General features: G+C 40.2%; 1 protein-coding gene across 5 annotated transcripts in view; it reads left to right on the top strand.

The window, feature by feature from the left end:
* Atf7ip (activating transcription factor 7 interacting protein) overlaps positions 1 to 17,385 on the top strand; it is an 88,492-nt gene that overhangs the window by 56,978 nt on the left and 14,129 nt on the right. For all 5 annotated transcript variants that reach the window (XM_021165001.3, XM_085839833.1, XM_085839834.1 and 2 more), the window contains exons 7-9: positions 280 to 353; positions 7,382 to 7,470; positions 10,881 to 11,519. In XM_021165001.3, coding sequence (XP_021020660.1) covers positions 280 to 353; positions 7,382 to 7,470; positions 10,881 to 11,519 — 802 coding nt within the window. The remainder of the gene's footprint in view (positions 1 to 279; positions 354 to 7,381; positions 7,471 to 10,880; positions 11,520 to 17,385) is intronic.

Below are 17,385 nucleotides of genomic sequence, written 5' to 3'. Positions count from 1 at the left end.
GTTAGAGATAAGCATCAGAAAGAGGAATTGACTGAAGTCTCCAGCTGGAGACTGACAAAATGAGAAAGTTCGAGGTTTATGAAGATAAATTATCAAGAGAAGATAGGAAAAGACAAAGTGATGTTCTCTGATCTTGCAGTGATTTCTATTGTATTAGTTATTAGTAAAATAAACAGATCAGGAAATGAGAATGCCTTGAAGGGCTTATTTTTTTAGACAATTCCTATATATTGGAATTTATTATTTACTTTGTTTCCCCCCCTTACTTCCCCCTTCCAGAGCCCTCCAAACCCACCCATATCACCAGGAAAGCCTGCCAGTGACATCAACAGCAATAATAATATGACCTACAGGTAAGACCTGTGCTCTCTTTATCTGTTGTTTATGGTAGAAAGCAAGGTTAATCTTGGCATATAATGTACACACCTATGCTGCAATCCATGGTGTATTGGGTATATAACATATATTAGGTCGTGTAATTGTTTTTTCACTTCTCTCTTATAATTCACAAAAACAATAAATTTTCTTTTGTTAAGACTTTTAAAGCTGCTTTAAAAGAAAGTTATTGGTTTATTTTTAGGCTTTTTGTTTTTTTAATAACTTACTCGAAATCCTGCTCACTACCTCTCTCATGATCACTGTCTCCCACAATCCTTCTCCCCCTCTTTCTCCAATGATTGGTTGGGGCCCCCCTGGGTATCACACACACACACACGCGCACACACGCACACACACACACACCCCCGCTACTTCAAGTCTCTGTGAGGCTAGGTGCATCCTCTCCCACTGAGGCCAGACAAGGCAGAACAGATCCCACACACAGGCAACAGCTTTTGGGATCCCCCCCCCCCCAAGTTGTTCCAGACCCACATGAACATCAAGCTGCACACCTGCTACATATGTGCAAGGGAGGCCTAGGTCCAGGCCGGGTATATCTTTGATTGGTGGTTCAGTCTCTGAGATCCCCAAGAGTCTAGGTGAGTTGACTCTGCTGGTCTTCCTGTAGAGTTCCTATCCCCTGATTCAGGGCTGCAATCCTTCTTCCTATTGGATAAGAGTTCTCAAGCTCCATTCACTGTTTGACTGTGGGTGTCTGCATCTGTCAGAGTCAGCTGTTGGGTGGAGTCACTCATAGAATAGCCATGCTAGACTTCTGTCTACAAACATAACAGAGTATCATGAATAGTGTCAGAAATAGTGTCAGTGCCTGCCTGTGGATGGGTCTCAGCGTGAGCCAGTCGTTGGTTAGCCTTCCCTCAGTCTCTGCTCCATCCCTGTCCCTGCCTTTCCTATAGACAGGATGAATTTTGGGTTGAAAGTTTTGTGGATGGGTCCTTTTTTTTTTTTAGATGTATTTATTTATTTCATGTATATAAATACAAGGACCTCTGCTTGCTCCAGTCAGCCCCGCTTGCTCAGGCCCAAAGATTTTTATTTATTATTATAAATAAGTACACTGTAGCTGTCTTCAGATACACCAGAAGAGGGCATCAGATCTCATTACGGGTGGTTGTGAGCCACTATGTGGTTGCTGGGATTTGAACTCAGGACCTCTGAAGAGCAGTCAGTGCTCTTCCCTGCTGAGCCATCTTGCCAGCCCATTTGGGTTCTGTATCTGCAGTACTGATACCCCAGTTCATTCTTGGGTACCTTCCTTATCTAAGGTCTCTTCCTTGTCCTGGAGATGCTGCCCACCTCACCTGTCAGTTACAGGTTTCTATTCATTCTCATGGCCATCTGTTCATCTCTCCTGTCCTTCCCCTCACCTGATCCAGACCCTACTCCCTACCTTTTCTCCTACCCAGTTCCCTCGCCAGTCTGCCTCTTATGATTATTTTATTCCCCCTTCTAAGTGAGCCTCAAGCCTTCCTTTTTGTCTAGCTTCTTTGGATCTGTGGGGTGTAGCATGGGCATCCTGTATTTTTATGACTAATATCCACTTATAAGTGAGTACATATTGTGTATATCCTTGTGGGTCTGGGTTACCTCACACAGGATGATATTTTCAAGTTCCATCCATTTGCCTGCAACGTTCATGATGTCTTTGTTTTTAATAGGTGAATAGTAATATATTGTGTATACATTTTCTTTATCCATTCTTCAGTTGAGGGACATCTAGTATTTGACTAGTTTCTGGTTATGACAAATAAAGCTGCTATGAACATAATTGAGCAAGTGTCTTTGTGGGATAGTAGGGCATCTTTTGGGTATATATTCAGGAGCAGTATAGATGGGTCTTAAGGTAGAACTATTCCCAGTTTTCTGAGAAACTGCAAAACTGGTTTCCAATGTAGTAGATAACTTTGCAATCCCACCAACAATAGACGAGTGTTCCTCTTGCTCCACATCCTCACCAGCGTGCTTTGTCAGTTGAGTTTTTGATCTTAACCATTCTGATGGATGTAACATGTAATCTCATGGTCATTTTGGTTTGTATTTCCCTGATGACTAAGGACTTTGAACATTTAAGTTTTTCTCAGCCTTTCAAGATTCCTCCCTTGAGAATTCTCTTTTTAGCCCTGTACCCCAGTTTTTAATTGGGTTATTTGAGTTGTTGGTGACTAACTTCTTGAGTTCTTTATAAATTTTGGGCATTAGACTTCTGTCAGATGTTGGGTTGGTGAAGACTCCCCCCCCCCCCCCCCCAATCTGTAGGATGCTGTTTTGTTCTATTGACAATGTATTATGCCCTAGAGAAGCTTTGCAATTTCATGAGGTCCCATTTATCAATTGTGTGTCTTAGAGCCTGAGCCATTGGTGTTCAGGAAATTGTCTCCTGTACCAATGTGTTCAAGGCTATTTCCCACTTTCCCTTCTATAAGATTTAGTGTGTCTAGTTTTATGTTGAGGTCCTTGAACCACTTGGACTTGAGTTTTGTGCAGGGTGATGAACATGGATGTATTTGCCTTCTTTTACATGTAGACATCCAATTAGTTTAGCACCATTGTTTGAAAATGCTTTCTCTTTTCTATTGTATGGATTTTGGCCACTTTATCAATAATCAGTTGTCCATATGTGGGTTTATTTCTGTGTCTTCATTTCAATCCCATTGATCAGTTTCTGTTTCTGTACCAATACTGTGCAGTTTGTATCACGATTGTTTTGTACTACAGTTTGAGGTAAGGGATGGTGATTCCTCCTAAAGTTCTTTTATTGTTCAGGATTTTCTTGGCTATCTTGAGTTTTTTGTTTTTCCATATGAAGTTGAATATTGCTTTTTCTAGGTCTATAAAAAAATTGTGTTGAGATTGCATTGAATCTGTAGATTGCTTTTGGTACGATGGCTATTTCACTATGTTAATCCTCCCTATCCATGAACATGGGAGAGCCTTTCATCTTCTGATATCTTTCTCAATTTCTTTCTTCAAGAACTTGAAGTTCTTGTCATATAGATCTTTCACTTGCTTGGTTAGAGTTATACCAAGATATTTTATATTATTTGTGGCTATAGTAAAGTGTGTTGTTGCGTTAATATCTTTCTCTGCCCCTTTATCATTTGTATAAAGGAGTGCTACTGTTTTCTTTAAGTTTGTATCTAGCGACTTCGCTGAAGGTGTTGATCAGCTATAGGAGTTCACTGGTGGAAGTCTTGGCATCGCTTATATATACTATCATTTCATCTGTAAATAAGTGATATTTTGACTTCTTCCTTTTGACTTCTTGTGTTGTCGAATTGCTCTAGCTAATACTTCAAGTACTATATTGAGTAGATAGGGAGAGAGTGGGCATCCTTCTCTTGTCCCTGATTTTCATGGAATTGCTTTTCCATTTTGTTACATGTTGGCTATCGGCTTCCTGTCTATTGCTTTGATTGTGTTTCGGTATGGGCCTTAAATTCCTGATCTCCCTAAGACCTTTAACATGAAGGGGTGTTGGATTTTGTTGGATTTTTCTTTTCTTTCAGTTTGTTCATATAGTGAATTTTGTTGATGGATTTTTATAGATTAAACAATCCCTGCATCCCTAGGATGAAGCCTACTTTTATCATTTTGGTGTGCCTGTAGATTCAGTTTGCGAGTATTTTATTATTATTTTTTGCATCAGTGTTCATAAGAGAAATCAGTCTGAAGTTCTCTTTCTCTGTTGAGTCTTGTATGGTTTAGGTATCAAGGTGACTGTGGACTAAGAGAATGAGTTTGGCAGTGTTCCTTCTGTTTCTATTTTTTGGAATAGTTTGAGGACTATTGATATTAGCTCTTCTTTGAAAGTCTGGTAAAATTCTGCACTAAAGCCACCTGTCCCTAGGCCTTCTTGGTTGGGAGACTTTTAAAGACTGCTTCTATTTCTTAAGGGGTATAGGGCTGTTTAAATAGTTTACCTGATCTTGATTTTGGTACCTGGTATCTGTCTAGAGAATTGTCCATTTCATTAAGATTTTCCAGTTTTGTGGAGTACAGGCTTTTGAAGTAAGACCTAATGATTCTTTCAATTTCCTCAGTGTTTGTTGTTACATCTCCGTTTTCATTTCTGATTTTGTTTATTTGTATATTGTCTATCTTGATTAGTTTGGCTAAGGACTTGTCTATCTTGTTGATTTTTCTCAAAGAACCAGCTTTTGGGTTTATTGGTTCTTTGTATTATTTTCTTTGTTGGTAGTTGATTGATTTCAGCACCGATTTTGATTATTTCCTGCCTTCTACCCCTATTTGGTTTGCTTGCTGCTTTTTTTTTTTTTTTCCCCCAGAGTATGGGATCTGGGAGTGTTGTGCCTTCATTTTCATTGATTCTAGAAAATATTCAGTTTCTTTGTTTCTTTTCTTCCGTGATCCAGTGATCATTGAGTAGAGAGTTGTTGCGTTGCCTTGACCGTGTAGGCTTTCCCGTGTGGATGATGTTCTGCCTTACTCCATGGTGGTCTGAGGAGGTACAAGGGGTTACTCCACTTCTCTTGTGTCTTGAGGCTTGCTTTGTGACCAGCTATATGGTCAGTTTTAGAGAAGAATCCATGAGGTGTTAAAAAGAGGTATATTCTTTTGTGTTTGGGTACAATATTCTATAGATGTCTGTTAGGTCCATTTGATTCATAGTGTCTGTTAGTTTCCATTTGATTCATAATGTCTGTTAGTTTCATTATTTCTGTTTTTGTCAGAATGACCCGTCAGTTGGTGCGAGTTGGGTGTTGAAGTCTCCCAATATTAATGTGTGGGGTTCAATGTATAATTTAAACTCTAGCAATGTTTCTTTTACAAATGTGGGTGCGTAGATTTTTCCTTTGATGAATATAAAGTGACCTTCCCTGTGTTTTTTGATTAATTTTGGTTGAAAGTCTATATTATTAGATCCTCAGCGCTGGGGGAAAAAAAAAGGCTACTGCAGTTTGCTTCTTGGGTCCATTTGCCTGGAAATTTTTTTTCAGCCCTTTAGCCTGAAGTAATGTCTATCTTTATGGCTGAGGTGTGTTTCTTGTGTACAGCAGGATGATGGATCCTGTTTTCACATCCTTTCTGTCAGTCAGTGTCTTTTAATTGGGGAACTGAGTCCATTCTGTTGAAGATATTAATGGCAGGTGACTGTTCTTTCCTGTTACTTGCTGTTGGTGGTAGCAACGTGTGTGTGTGTGTGTGTGTGTGTGTGTGTGTGTGTGTATGCGCATGCGCGCGTGCATCCCTTAGTTTTGCTGGTGTGGATTTACTTATTTCCAGTGTTTTTCCTTGGATGTAGTTATTCTCCTTGGGTTGTAATTTTTCTTCTAGTATTTTCTATAGGGCTTGATTTCTGGATAGATCTTGTTCAAATTTAGATTTGTCTTGAAATATCTAGTTTTCTCCATCTTTGGAAATTGAGAGTTTTGCTGGGTAGGTTGACATTTGTTGTCTTTTTTTTAGATATTGCAAGATATCTGTCCAGGCCCTTCTAACTTTAGAGTTTCTGTTGAGAAGATGGGTGTAATTCTGAGGTTTGCCTTTGTGTGTTACCTGGCCTTTTCCCCTTGCAGCTTTTCTTTGTTCTATTGATTTTTGTGTTTTGATTATTACGTGGTGGGGCTAGGGTCTTTTGTTGTTTTGTGTTTTTTTCTGGCCCAGTCTGATTGGTGTTATGTACACTACTTGTATGTTTCTAGGAATCTCTTTGTTTAGATTGTGAATTGCTTTTTCTGTGATTTTGTTAAGGATATTTCGTGGACCTTGGAGTTGCACCTTTTCACCTTCTTAGCTTGGGTCTTTTCATGGTGTCTCATATTTTCTGGATGTTTTGTGTTAGGAATTTTTTAGATTTACCATTTTCTTTCACTGATGTCTCAATTTCTTCTATAGTATCTTCTACGCCTGATCTTCTTTCCGTCTCCTGAATTCTGTTGGTGATGCTGGCACCTGTTGTTTCTGGTCTCTTCCCTGGGTTTTCCTCTCCAGGATCCCCTAAGTTTGCTTCTAGTTCCACTTTCAGGTCTTACATAGTTTTATCTATCTTCCTCCACCTTTTTAAATTGTATTTTCCTGTGCATCTTTAAAGAATTTGTTTCCTCTTTTAAAACCTGTATTGTTTGTATTTTCCTGTATTTTCTTAAGGGATTTATTCATTTTCTCTTTAAAGGCCTCTGTCATTTATACCATGAATATTTAAATCATGGATTTAAGGTCATTTTCTTGTGCTTTGGTTGTGTTATAATATCTAGGGTTGCTGTACTCGGAAGGTGTTATATTTCTCTGACTTTTGTTGATTGTCTTCTTTCAAGGGCCTTTAGCCATCTGGCTGGCTTTTATCCCTGGATTTTCCCATGGTACTAGGTATTGGGAGTGGGGTGAACCTCAGTGGTCCTAGTGGGGCAGGCCTCTGATGGGTGTCCTTGGGCTGTATGGTTCCGGCTCTACAGATCTGTATGTTTCAGGAGCCTCAGGTCCGATGAAGGTGAGTAGAGATGTGTTTGGGAGACTGGAGCTCCTGCTGGAGTAGCAGGCTGCTTGGAGCAGCTTGGCCTGCCTCGGTGGACTTAGGAAGCAGGGAAGATGGGTGGGGGAAGGGCAGCTTCCCTGTATGGTTTAAGATTTGAAGGTCTGGCAAAGGTGGGTGGAGAGGTGTCTGAATCTTTTTTTTCTTTAGTTTTGCATTGTTAATTATTAAATATATAGGGCTCACCCTCCCCCAGACTCTATGTTTTCTTTATAAGCAGGTCATTAGTAGTTTCTGGCAATTGAGAATTGCTTAATCAGTGAAAAGAATGTGCCTGTGCCTATATTTAGTCTTCAGGTAACATACTGATGATGTTTGAATATAGACTAGGACTCTTGTGCAATGCTATCTGACATGGCGTGGTCTGTGTACCAACTTTGTCTTAAGGGATAGGACACAAACCACAAATGCCATCACCCTTTCCTTCCTGTCCTTTGGTGAATCTCTCCTAGGATGGCATAAATACTGACTGTCCATGTATCCTTTTCATAGAAATGCAGGCACAGTGCGACAACTGCTGGAGTCCAAAAGAAATGTTAGCGAGGGTCCACCACCATCCTTTCAAACTCCTGTGAATACAGGTAATGTTGTTTGTTGTTGTTGTTGTTGTTGTTAATACCAGCATACATTTTTCCAAGAAACTCTAACATCTTTGGTTCTTTTACATTCTTTTGTGGATAGAAATGGGTTAGAAAACAGGGCACTTTGGTATAAATACAAGTATATTTCAAAAAACCATTTTGGACTATAACTAAGTATGTGTGCATATGCAGTTGTTCAGATCCTTAGCGCGGGACTTCTCAGACGGCTCAGGTTCAGACCTGCACAGTCCTGTGCAGTTACTAAAGTCCAGAGAGGTTTTTGAATTAAACTCATTGGTATTAACAATTAGGTTAAAATAAAAATTTAAGGACTTTTTGTTCACTTAAAATTAATAATAAGCCTAGAGGCAGGCCATTTTCTGTGAGTTCAAGGCCAGCCTGGTCTATATAGTGAGTTCTAGGACACCTTCCCCATAGTGACACCTTGTCTAAGAAATGAAAAACATACTGAAATATATTATAATAAGCTTGTAATATGCACGCAAGGAACTTTTTTTTTTTAATAGAAAATAGAGTTGCTGGGCAGTGGTGGTGCATGCCTTTAATCCCAGCACTGGGGAGGCAGAGGCAGGTGGATTTCTGAGTTCAAGACCTGCCTGGTCTACAGAGTGAGTTCCAGGACAGCCAGGGCTATACAGAGGAACCCTGTCTCGAAAAACAAAAAACCAAAACCAAACCAAACCAAAGAAAATAGAGTTAATTTTCAAATTTAAAAATGATTAGTGAGAACGTAGAGAGCTGAGCTCCGTTTCTAGACAAGGAAAGGTGGCCTGCCATGGTGTGGGTGGTGCCTGCCATGGTGTGGTGCACACCGTCCCAGTGCTGGGGAGGGCAGCAGGCTCTGGCAAGCCAGCCTACACGGTGACTTCCAGGCCGTTGGGAGAGCCTGGCTCAACATAGAAGAAATACAAGGGGCAGACGGGTGTGTGTGTGTGTGTGTGTGTGTGTGTGTGTGTGTGTGTGTGTGTGTGAGTGACTGTGATTAAGATACTGAAGACTGTGTGTGAAGCTTCCAGTGACTAAAGAAACAATATTGAAAGAAAAAAGTCAGTGACACCAGAGGAATGGCACCTTATTTCTGCTCTGCTCTCCACATGTGCATGCTCATGAGCATACGTGGATATCCATGATTAGCAGTGAAAACTGATATTTACATAGACACATTTCTTGAAAATCATATTTGATGTTATACAGTTAAAAGATGGCTGGCTTTTTTTGTTTTGTTTTGTTTTGTTTTGTTTTGTTTTGTTTTCTTTTTTGTTTTTGAAGAGGGTTTTCTGTGTTGGCCTGGCATTTGCTCTAAAGACCAGGCTGTGCCCAAACTTAGAGATGTTCCTGTCTCTGCCTCCCACATGCTGGGGTTATAGGTGTGTGCCACCACTGCCTGGCAAGCTGGTTGGATTCTTATGTCTGTATCTCTTTTCAGTCTCTTCAGTCTGCTGACTTTGTACATGAAAGAAATACAGTCTCATCCAGGCAGATGGAAACGGGTTGGCCCTTTTAGATAGTTGGTACTCCCCTTTGGTGGTTTCTGTGAGGTTAATGCAGAACAGAGTCAGAAATCATATTAATATGCTTTTCTCATTGGTTTTCTAAGTCACTTTTTGAAGAAAATCAGCCCTGCTAGGCATGGTAGTACAGGCCTGTAATCCCGGAACTTAGCAGGCTGTGGCAGGCATGCCGATGATAGATTCAGCTTTTACAGGAAGATGGGCCTAATCAAAATGGTAGTTCTTGTTGCTTCTTTATGGTTATTTTAAAGTGTAATAAGCATTTGCTAGTTAAGAGTTGAGTGTGACAAGAACATTTGGTGCTTTGAAACCACCTTATCCACGGTTTATTTTCCATGGACTACAAATATTACATGGAACACTCCATAAATAATTCATATCTTCTATCATATTGTAATAATTGCTCTATTTTATTATTAGGTACTTTTTTTTTTTTACTATGTCGAATCCTGTACCCTATAATGGCATTTCAGAGAGTTCTGAATGCACATGAGACAGTTATCTGGTGAGAGCATAATGGAGCCAAGAAGTTCTTTATCAGCTGCTGCGGCCTTAGCTCTCTTACTGTTGTAGCTCAGCATGTTACTCACGTGTATGTATATTATGGTCATGGGAGTAGCCCTGTAGCCCCGGGAGCTACGCAGACTGTGGCAAGTCGGATTGTGTAGGATGCCTGCCTGTGCCACTGCTTACTGTAAGCGGATATGCTATTTTATCCTTGTAGTAGGTACATATATTTCATATTTACTGTCCCATGACCCATGAGAAGGTTGACATACCCAATCAGATTTGTACAGCTTTGTGATCATACCGCATCAGAATTATATAGTGACACATTTTTCAAAACATATCCATGCTGTTAAGGGTTATGTGGCTGTGTAGGGAGAGACACAGTGTGTGTGGGGTTCTCTGCTGCCTGCTTTATGCATCACTGGGACTGAGTACAGCTTCAGATATGGACCTGCTGAACTGGGCCAACAGGATTTTACTTCTGTCCACATAGTGCAAATGTCAAATGTCTCATTAGTATGATGCAAATGGCTTTGATATTGCTAACTCCACACAGGGATTCTTAGGAAAGCACAGACGTCCCTCTGCATTCACTGTCAATCATCTGGTGTAACGGTTGCTTTGGGATGACTAGATATCTGAGCAGTAAACTTTACAGTTTAAGCCTGTGCAGTGAGACTAAGCCTTGCAGTCAGCATGTGTCCTTGTCCCTCTTAGGTGTCTGCTCCATTTCTTACCTCACTCCTGCTGTGCTTTCTCCATACCACGTATGGGCTGCAGGCTCCTTGAGGGGATTCTCTCCTAGTTAGTTCTTTCCCAAGGAGCTCGGGAAAACTGTCAGGCTTCCTATAGTTCAATGGCCGACTCTTTCTACATTTCCTAAGTTAGATATTGCTGATGTTTTAAGGTATATTTATAATGTTGAAAATGAGGTTTTAAAAATATTGGTACATTTTTACTTAGTTTTAGTATTTTTTTATTTTTTCAGTTCCTCTGAAGTGAATGTGGTAATCTCAAAAGCTGTTTTGATATTGAGAGAACAATCTTGCATATTAAAACATTAAATCATGTGACATTTCATAAAACACCAAATATATACAAATATCTAAGCTGGCCGGCGGTTGTGGGCGCCTTGCTGTCACGCTCTAGAGGTCAGCCTGGTCTACAGAGTGAGTTTCAAGACAACAGGCAGGGCTACATAAAGAAACCCTGTCTTGAAAAACTAAAACAAATACAAGTACTTCTAAACATTTCAGAGTTTCATACTGGTTTTTGGGGGGTTTTTTGGTGGCTTTTCTGTGCCCGTGTGTTACTGTTTGCGTGTCAGCTAAGGGAGTTGTCTAGACTGACTTGTGTTTTCCTCTGTAGTGTCTTCAGCCAGTCACGTCACTTCTACAGCAGTTGTCAGTAGTCAGCCTAAACTGCAGACCTCAGCAACCTCAGGCTCTCTGCCGGCAGCACCTCTTCTTCCTGCGCCCAGCACAGCCACCGTAGTTGCCACTACTCAGGTGCCTAGTGGGACCCCTCAGCCTACAATCTCTCTGCAGCCCTTGCCAGTGATCCTGCATGTGCCCGTTGCCGTAACCTCTCAGCCTCAGCTCCTGCAAAGCCATCCAGGGACTTTAGTGACCAATCAACCATCTGGCAACGTGGAATTCATATCTGTGCAAAGCCAACCTACAGTGAGTGGTCTTACCAAAAATCCAGTATCCTTGCCACCCTTGCCAAACCCCACTAAAGCAAACATTCCGTCAGTGCCCAGTCCAAGTAGTATTCAGAGAAACTCTTCAACCACCGCTGCACCTCTGGGAACAACCCTTGCTGTACAGGCCGTTCCAACTGCACATTCTATTGTGCAGGCCACAAGGACTTCTCTACCCACAGTAGGCCCATCAGGACTCTATAGCTCTTCAAGCAATCGAGGCCCAATACAGATGAAAATCCCAATATCCACTTTTAGCCCTTCATCTTCAGCAGAACAAAATAGCTCTGCCACCCCAAGAATTGGTAAGTTGGTTTGCTTTGTAACAAACAAAAACACTTTAATGGTCTATTACTCATTAAACTCTTCCTAACATCACTGGGAAATAGAGTAAACAATTTGCTTGTTTATTTTTAGTAATTTTCCGAATCCCTAATGGTACTGCTGAAGTGGAGTGTGAGAGGGGTCAATTTCACTGTGCTTTCTTATGGAGGCATATTTGTAGAACGGTATGGGCTCTTTGACAGTTACCTGATGCATGTATACAACATTTAATAATCAGGTCAGAGCAGTGAACTCTTTATGTGCTTCAGACAAGCATTTCTGTGTGTTGGGACTGCATTGCTATTTTTCTGTATTTCAGAGACGATTTTGGCAAGTAGTTACCTTACTGTGCCCCGTGATGCAGGCAGAACTCTTCCTGACTTACTGTCTCTGTGCCCCTTGTCTCCCCTCTGCCCCGACTTTCTCCTTCCCCTGTCCACCCGCTTTCCTCTCCCCTTCCGTGTAAGAGAAGTTGTAATTGAGAACAGAATTTCTGCTTGCTATTTTAGTAATTTATTTTCGTGAGTTTTTGTACAATCTTTGTAGTGAGCATTGTGTGTAATTTGTATTTGCTTTTATGATAGGTGGATCAGGACAATTGAGTAAATACATTTTAACGGTCTAATTTTAGAGGTTTATTGTAAGAGAACATCCATAACAATATATTGCCAGGCTGTGGTTGCAGTGCACGGCTTTAATTCCAGCACTTGGGCCAGAGGCAGATGGATCTCTGAGTTCACAGCTGGCCTGGCCTACAGAGCAAGTTCTAGGATAGCTAGAGCTACACAGACACAAACCTGTCTCAAAACCAAAACAATAACAAGAACACCGACACCTGTGTATCTTCACTCTGTATTATTTTCTCTGTCATATTCTGTAAGACATATTATCTAATTGTTGTATTTTACTTCAAAATATAAGGTGAATTTGGCTGCAACTGCTATTTCAAATTGCACTCCTCTATCCTGGCTGGCCTCAGAGAGGTCCGCCTACCTTTGCCATGCTGGGAGAAAGGCGTGTGCCACCTCACTTGGCCACAAAAACATTGTTAATGCACGCATTTCTAAGACAGATGTTTACTTATAATCAAATCAGATGACAAGCCAGCTAAGCTTCATTTCCCCTGATTTCTTTTCTTTTCTTTTTTTTAAAAAAAGATTTATTTATTATTATACATAAGTACACTGTAGCTGTCTTCAGACACACTGGGTGTGTTGTGAGCCACCATGTGGTTGCAGGGATTTGAACTCATGACCTTTGGAAGAGCAGTCAGTGCTCTTATCCGCTGAGCCATCTCAGCGACCCCCCCGCCCCGATTTCTTTTTACAAAACTTTCAGTATTTTTAATGTCAGATGATTTATAATCGATTTTATTTTGTGTGATTTTGCACAGGATCACTGAAATTTTGAAGCAAAGTTGGCATTGTTTTTAAAATCATTTAATTTATTTACATTGAATTTAAATAAATATAGAAGTTTACTATAAGACCATGGCCTGTAAAGTAAGTTTAAAGAGTATTTGCTTAGTGCTGGGAGTCCTTGTCCCTTAAATACGCACATTTCAGATTATCCCTTCATCAGCACGTTCTTTTAAACAAGTTGTAAGCATGCGCTAATGCTATCCTCTGGAATGACCTAGCCGACGGCTGCTTTAGCGGTCATCAGTCTGCTTCACATTTGCTTTGCTCTTCAGTGTCTGCAAGGTTAATTCCTCACACAATCATTGATTAGTATAGCATTCTCTTTTTGAGATAATATATTTATCCTTAAAATGTTTCTATTTTAGAGTGTTTATTTAAACTATTAAAGTTACCATCATATGGAATTGCATTTGATTTGTGATGAGAAACTCATTTCTAGCTATTAGTAATAAATGTGAGTGGCGCATGCGGTGTTTGCACAGTATTCATTAGGAAGCAATTACATAAGAACCACGGCCACGCCCAATTTCAGCGATGCCAGAATGGTAGCAAAAGAATCCTGTTAGACTGCCTGGAATTGAAGCAAATGGAAAAGCTTTGCAGATTACATACCCTTATTGTTATAAATAACTATAATCATATAGTCAAAACCTATTATGTCTTATGTTATTTAGTAAAAATATGTGCCATATAACTAGATTATATTTGTACATATTTATAATAGTTTATTAAATTCTTACTGGATCTTAAGTAAATAGTACTTGTTTATAATGAAGTGGAGACTCTTTAGGCTCAAATTGTATTTTATTCATTCAAGAAATAATTGCTGTTTGTAATTTTCTCAAGTCCTACAGGCACATAGAAACACATAAGATATCCTCCTTTTCACTAATCCTACAGATTAAATATGCAGCCTTGCCATTAAATAAGTAACTATAAATATAGTAAATATTATAGTATGTTGTTTTCTTTGAGAAGATGGAAAAGGGGAGGAGAATGATTGAAAGGTCTGAGTTAGTGGACAGAAATCGGGAAATTCCTCATTACACTATTTTTTTAAAGGGGGGGGTCTGGAGGAGTGTGGCATCCGTGAATATTGATTGCAGTGTGGAAAATGGTTAGATAGGAATAGAATGAAGTTGTGGATGCCAGCAATGATGCATGCAGGAGTGGGGTATTAGATAAGATGGCACCATAAAGAGATTCAGAGGGGAAAACCTGGTGTACTTGATCATTTGTTAATTTAAGAGGAGACAGCGAGGGCTGCAGAGACGGCTCTCCAAACTGGCTGCTCCTCCAGAGGACACAGGGTTGATTCCTAACACCCAGGAAGTTGTTCACATCATTCCTCTCATCCCAGGCGATCTGATGCCTTCCTCTGGCTTTCTTGGGTATCCAGACATGCACGTGGTGCTTATGCAGATAATGCAGTAAGACATCTCCGTACAGAAATGGGTCAAGTTTTTCAAACAAAGATTAATATAGGAAAAATGCTAAATTTAAAGATTGAATTTTTTTTTTAATGTGCATGTCTGTGTGTGAGGAGGACAGAGAGTGTCATCTGTCTGCATATGAGGAAGATGGGGGTGCCATGTCAGTGTATGGGGAGGATGGCAGTGTCATCTGCATATGAGGAGGGTGGGGATAGGAGATGTCATCTGTCTGCATATGACGAGGACAGAGGGTTGTGAGTCTGTAGCTAGAGCTGCAGTTACAGTTAGTTGTGAGCTGCTCATGTCGGGTGTTGAGACCTCTGGATCCACTGAAAGCACAGTATGTGTGCTCTTATCCACTGAGCCCTCTCTCCAGGTCCTGATTTGGACCTCTAAAATATTGAATGCTAGTCTGATTTTTAAAAACGCAGCATTAAGAGGTTGATTTGTAAAGAGTTATGTGGTTGTATGACATTCACTAACCATCTCTGATTTCCAGAAGTATGGGAAAACTAGAGCTTACTTAACACCAAGCAGTTACTCCTTCAACCACAATTTCCTTTGAGTTTCTGCAGGCTTTCTGTGTCCTGTTTCTACTCAGCCAGTTATCCAGACCTACTAAGAGAATATTTCCAGTTTCTACTATAAACTACCGTGGCGACTGGAACTGCAGTGCAAAGATGGCTCGGCAGTTCCGAGCACTTGCTGCTCTTGCAGAGGACCTCGGTTCAAGTCTCAGATTGCAAAACTCACAAGTGCCTGTAACTTGAACTTCAGAAGATTGCCACCCTCTTAGGGCCTTCAGAGGCGTCTGCACACATGTGGTGTCCATGCAGACATGAGCATACACACATAAGTAAAAGTAAATGTAAATCATGTACTCCAAAGAGCAAATGAAATACTGGTTAAAATGACTAACCAGGGCTAAGTAACATACTCCAGCAAGCAGGTAACACATAAATGTCTGGCCTACTGTATAGAAAGATAGTAAGCTATAATTTGATTTCTCATCTTTGTTGATTTTGTTAATAGGTAGATGGTTTTCAACTTCCTACTTTGAGGAGCAGCTCGGGTGAATAGGAGAAGGGAAGAAGGCACAGACAAATGCTGTATTAAAACATGAGGCAGTGATTAGCCTGTAGTAAAGGGCGGGGGTATTGAAAATCTAGGCAAAGGGATGTTGTAATCCTTGTGTGAATAATTAGCTTAATCTGAGACAATTGTGCCAAGAATAGAATTCTGGATTACAAAATAGCATGAACACATATAAATATACACATGCACACATATACATTTAGTATGTAGGTAAAAAACCAAAAATCTTAATGTTTTGGTAATATTGCCTGTGTATATTAATTCTTTCACATCTAAGACAAGTAACCTAGAATTAGTTTTATGGTAAAAGTGTTTCAGGAAAAAAAATATTTTTTCTCATTTTTTTGAGACAGAGCCTTTTCTGGCAGGCCTAGAACTTGCTTTGTAGATCAGATAGGCCTCTGTCCACAGAACTCATGCCTGCTTCTGCCCTCAAGTGCTGGGATTAGAGGTATGCACCACTGCACCATGCCAATTTTACATTTTTTATAAAAAGTAAGTTTATTTATAAAAAGTAAGTTTTGAAGAATATATTACTTCTTCAAAAATAAAATTGAAGCAAGGTTGGATAAAACATCACGAAGCCTTGGTATTTGGTTCCTGCCCTGGGGTTCACTTGTCGGCCTTTATCTTAGTAGATCATTTAAATGTAGAATTATATGTGTGATATAGACAGCTTTATCAGTTTTTTATTTATATGTAAGTACACTGTCTTCAGACCCTTTTTCTTCTCTCTCCTGTTGCCCTGCTCACTCATGTCAACCCCACTCTCTCAGTCCCTGCTTGCTCCAGCCCAAAGATTTATTTATTATATGTAAGTACATTGTAGCTGTCTTCAGATACACCAGAAGAGGGCATCAGATCTCATTATAGATGGTTGTGAGCAACCATGTGGTTGCTGGGATTTGAACTCAGCACCTTTGGAAGACCAGTCAGTGCTCTTAATGGCTGAGCCATCTCTCCAGCCCTCTGTTTTTAGGTATTTATGGTCTACTCTTGATATTCTCTGAGAGTTTGAAAATAATAGGAATATCATATTTGACCAAGAAATTATTTCCAGAACGAGGATGGATGTTTTTAATATGAGAACACTTCTGATAATGCAGTTACTTATTCTCAGAGTGAAAGCAAATTTATTTCAATGGATATAATAGACTTTTAAGTTCCTCATCTGCCCTTTAGAAATTTGATATGAACAAGCTTGCTCTTCATGCTGTTCTTGAAGTAGTTTTCAGGTCTATACAATCTTCCCATGGAAGCCTGACACAAGTCAAAGTCCCAACACTTAGATAAAGGTCAGGCTTGGTAGCAGGAATCTAAACCCAGTGGAGGCCTCACACAGGTGGATTCAGGCACTGGCCAACCAGGCTTACAGAAGCAGTGGTCTCCAGGTTCAGTGAAAGACAGCCTCCCAAAATAAGGTGGAGAATGATTGAAGAGGGCACATGATGTCACTCTGGCCTCCATACATAGCCATGAACAAGTATGTGCATCTTCACAGCACACAAAGAGCTTGAACTAATACATGTATGTATTTCTCATCCTTGCTATGACTTTCGGCACTGAATCTATTCTGAACATTTTTATATAAGATTCTCCTCAAAGACATATGATAGGAAAGAATGGCCTTACCATTTACTCAGATTGAACATTCTCGCTGTACAAATGTCAGGTTATATTCCTCAGGGATTCCTTAGGATAGTTTAAGTTGCTCTGTAATGACTTATATGAAGCTTGAAGTTTTATATTGTGAGGGCTGGAAAGATGGCTCAGTGGTTAAGATAACTGACTGCTTTTCTGAGTTCGATTCCCAGCAGCGACACGGTGGCTCACAACCATCTGTAATAGGATTTGATACCCTCTTCTGGTGTGTCTGATGACAGCTACAGTGTACTCAT

Source organism: Mus caroli, unplaced genomic scaffold, assembly GCF_978045245.1.
Source record: "Mus caroli unplaced genomic scaffold, Mus_caroli_1 scaffold_7, whole genome shotgun sequence".
In the NCBI taxonomy this organism is placed as follows: Eukaryota; Metazoa; Chordata; class Mammalia; order Rodentia; family Muridae; genus Mus; species Mus caroli.
Note: the sequence above shows the minus strand (reverse complement) of the source record. Positions and strands in the feature narration are given on the sequence as shown.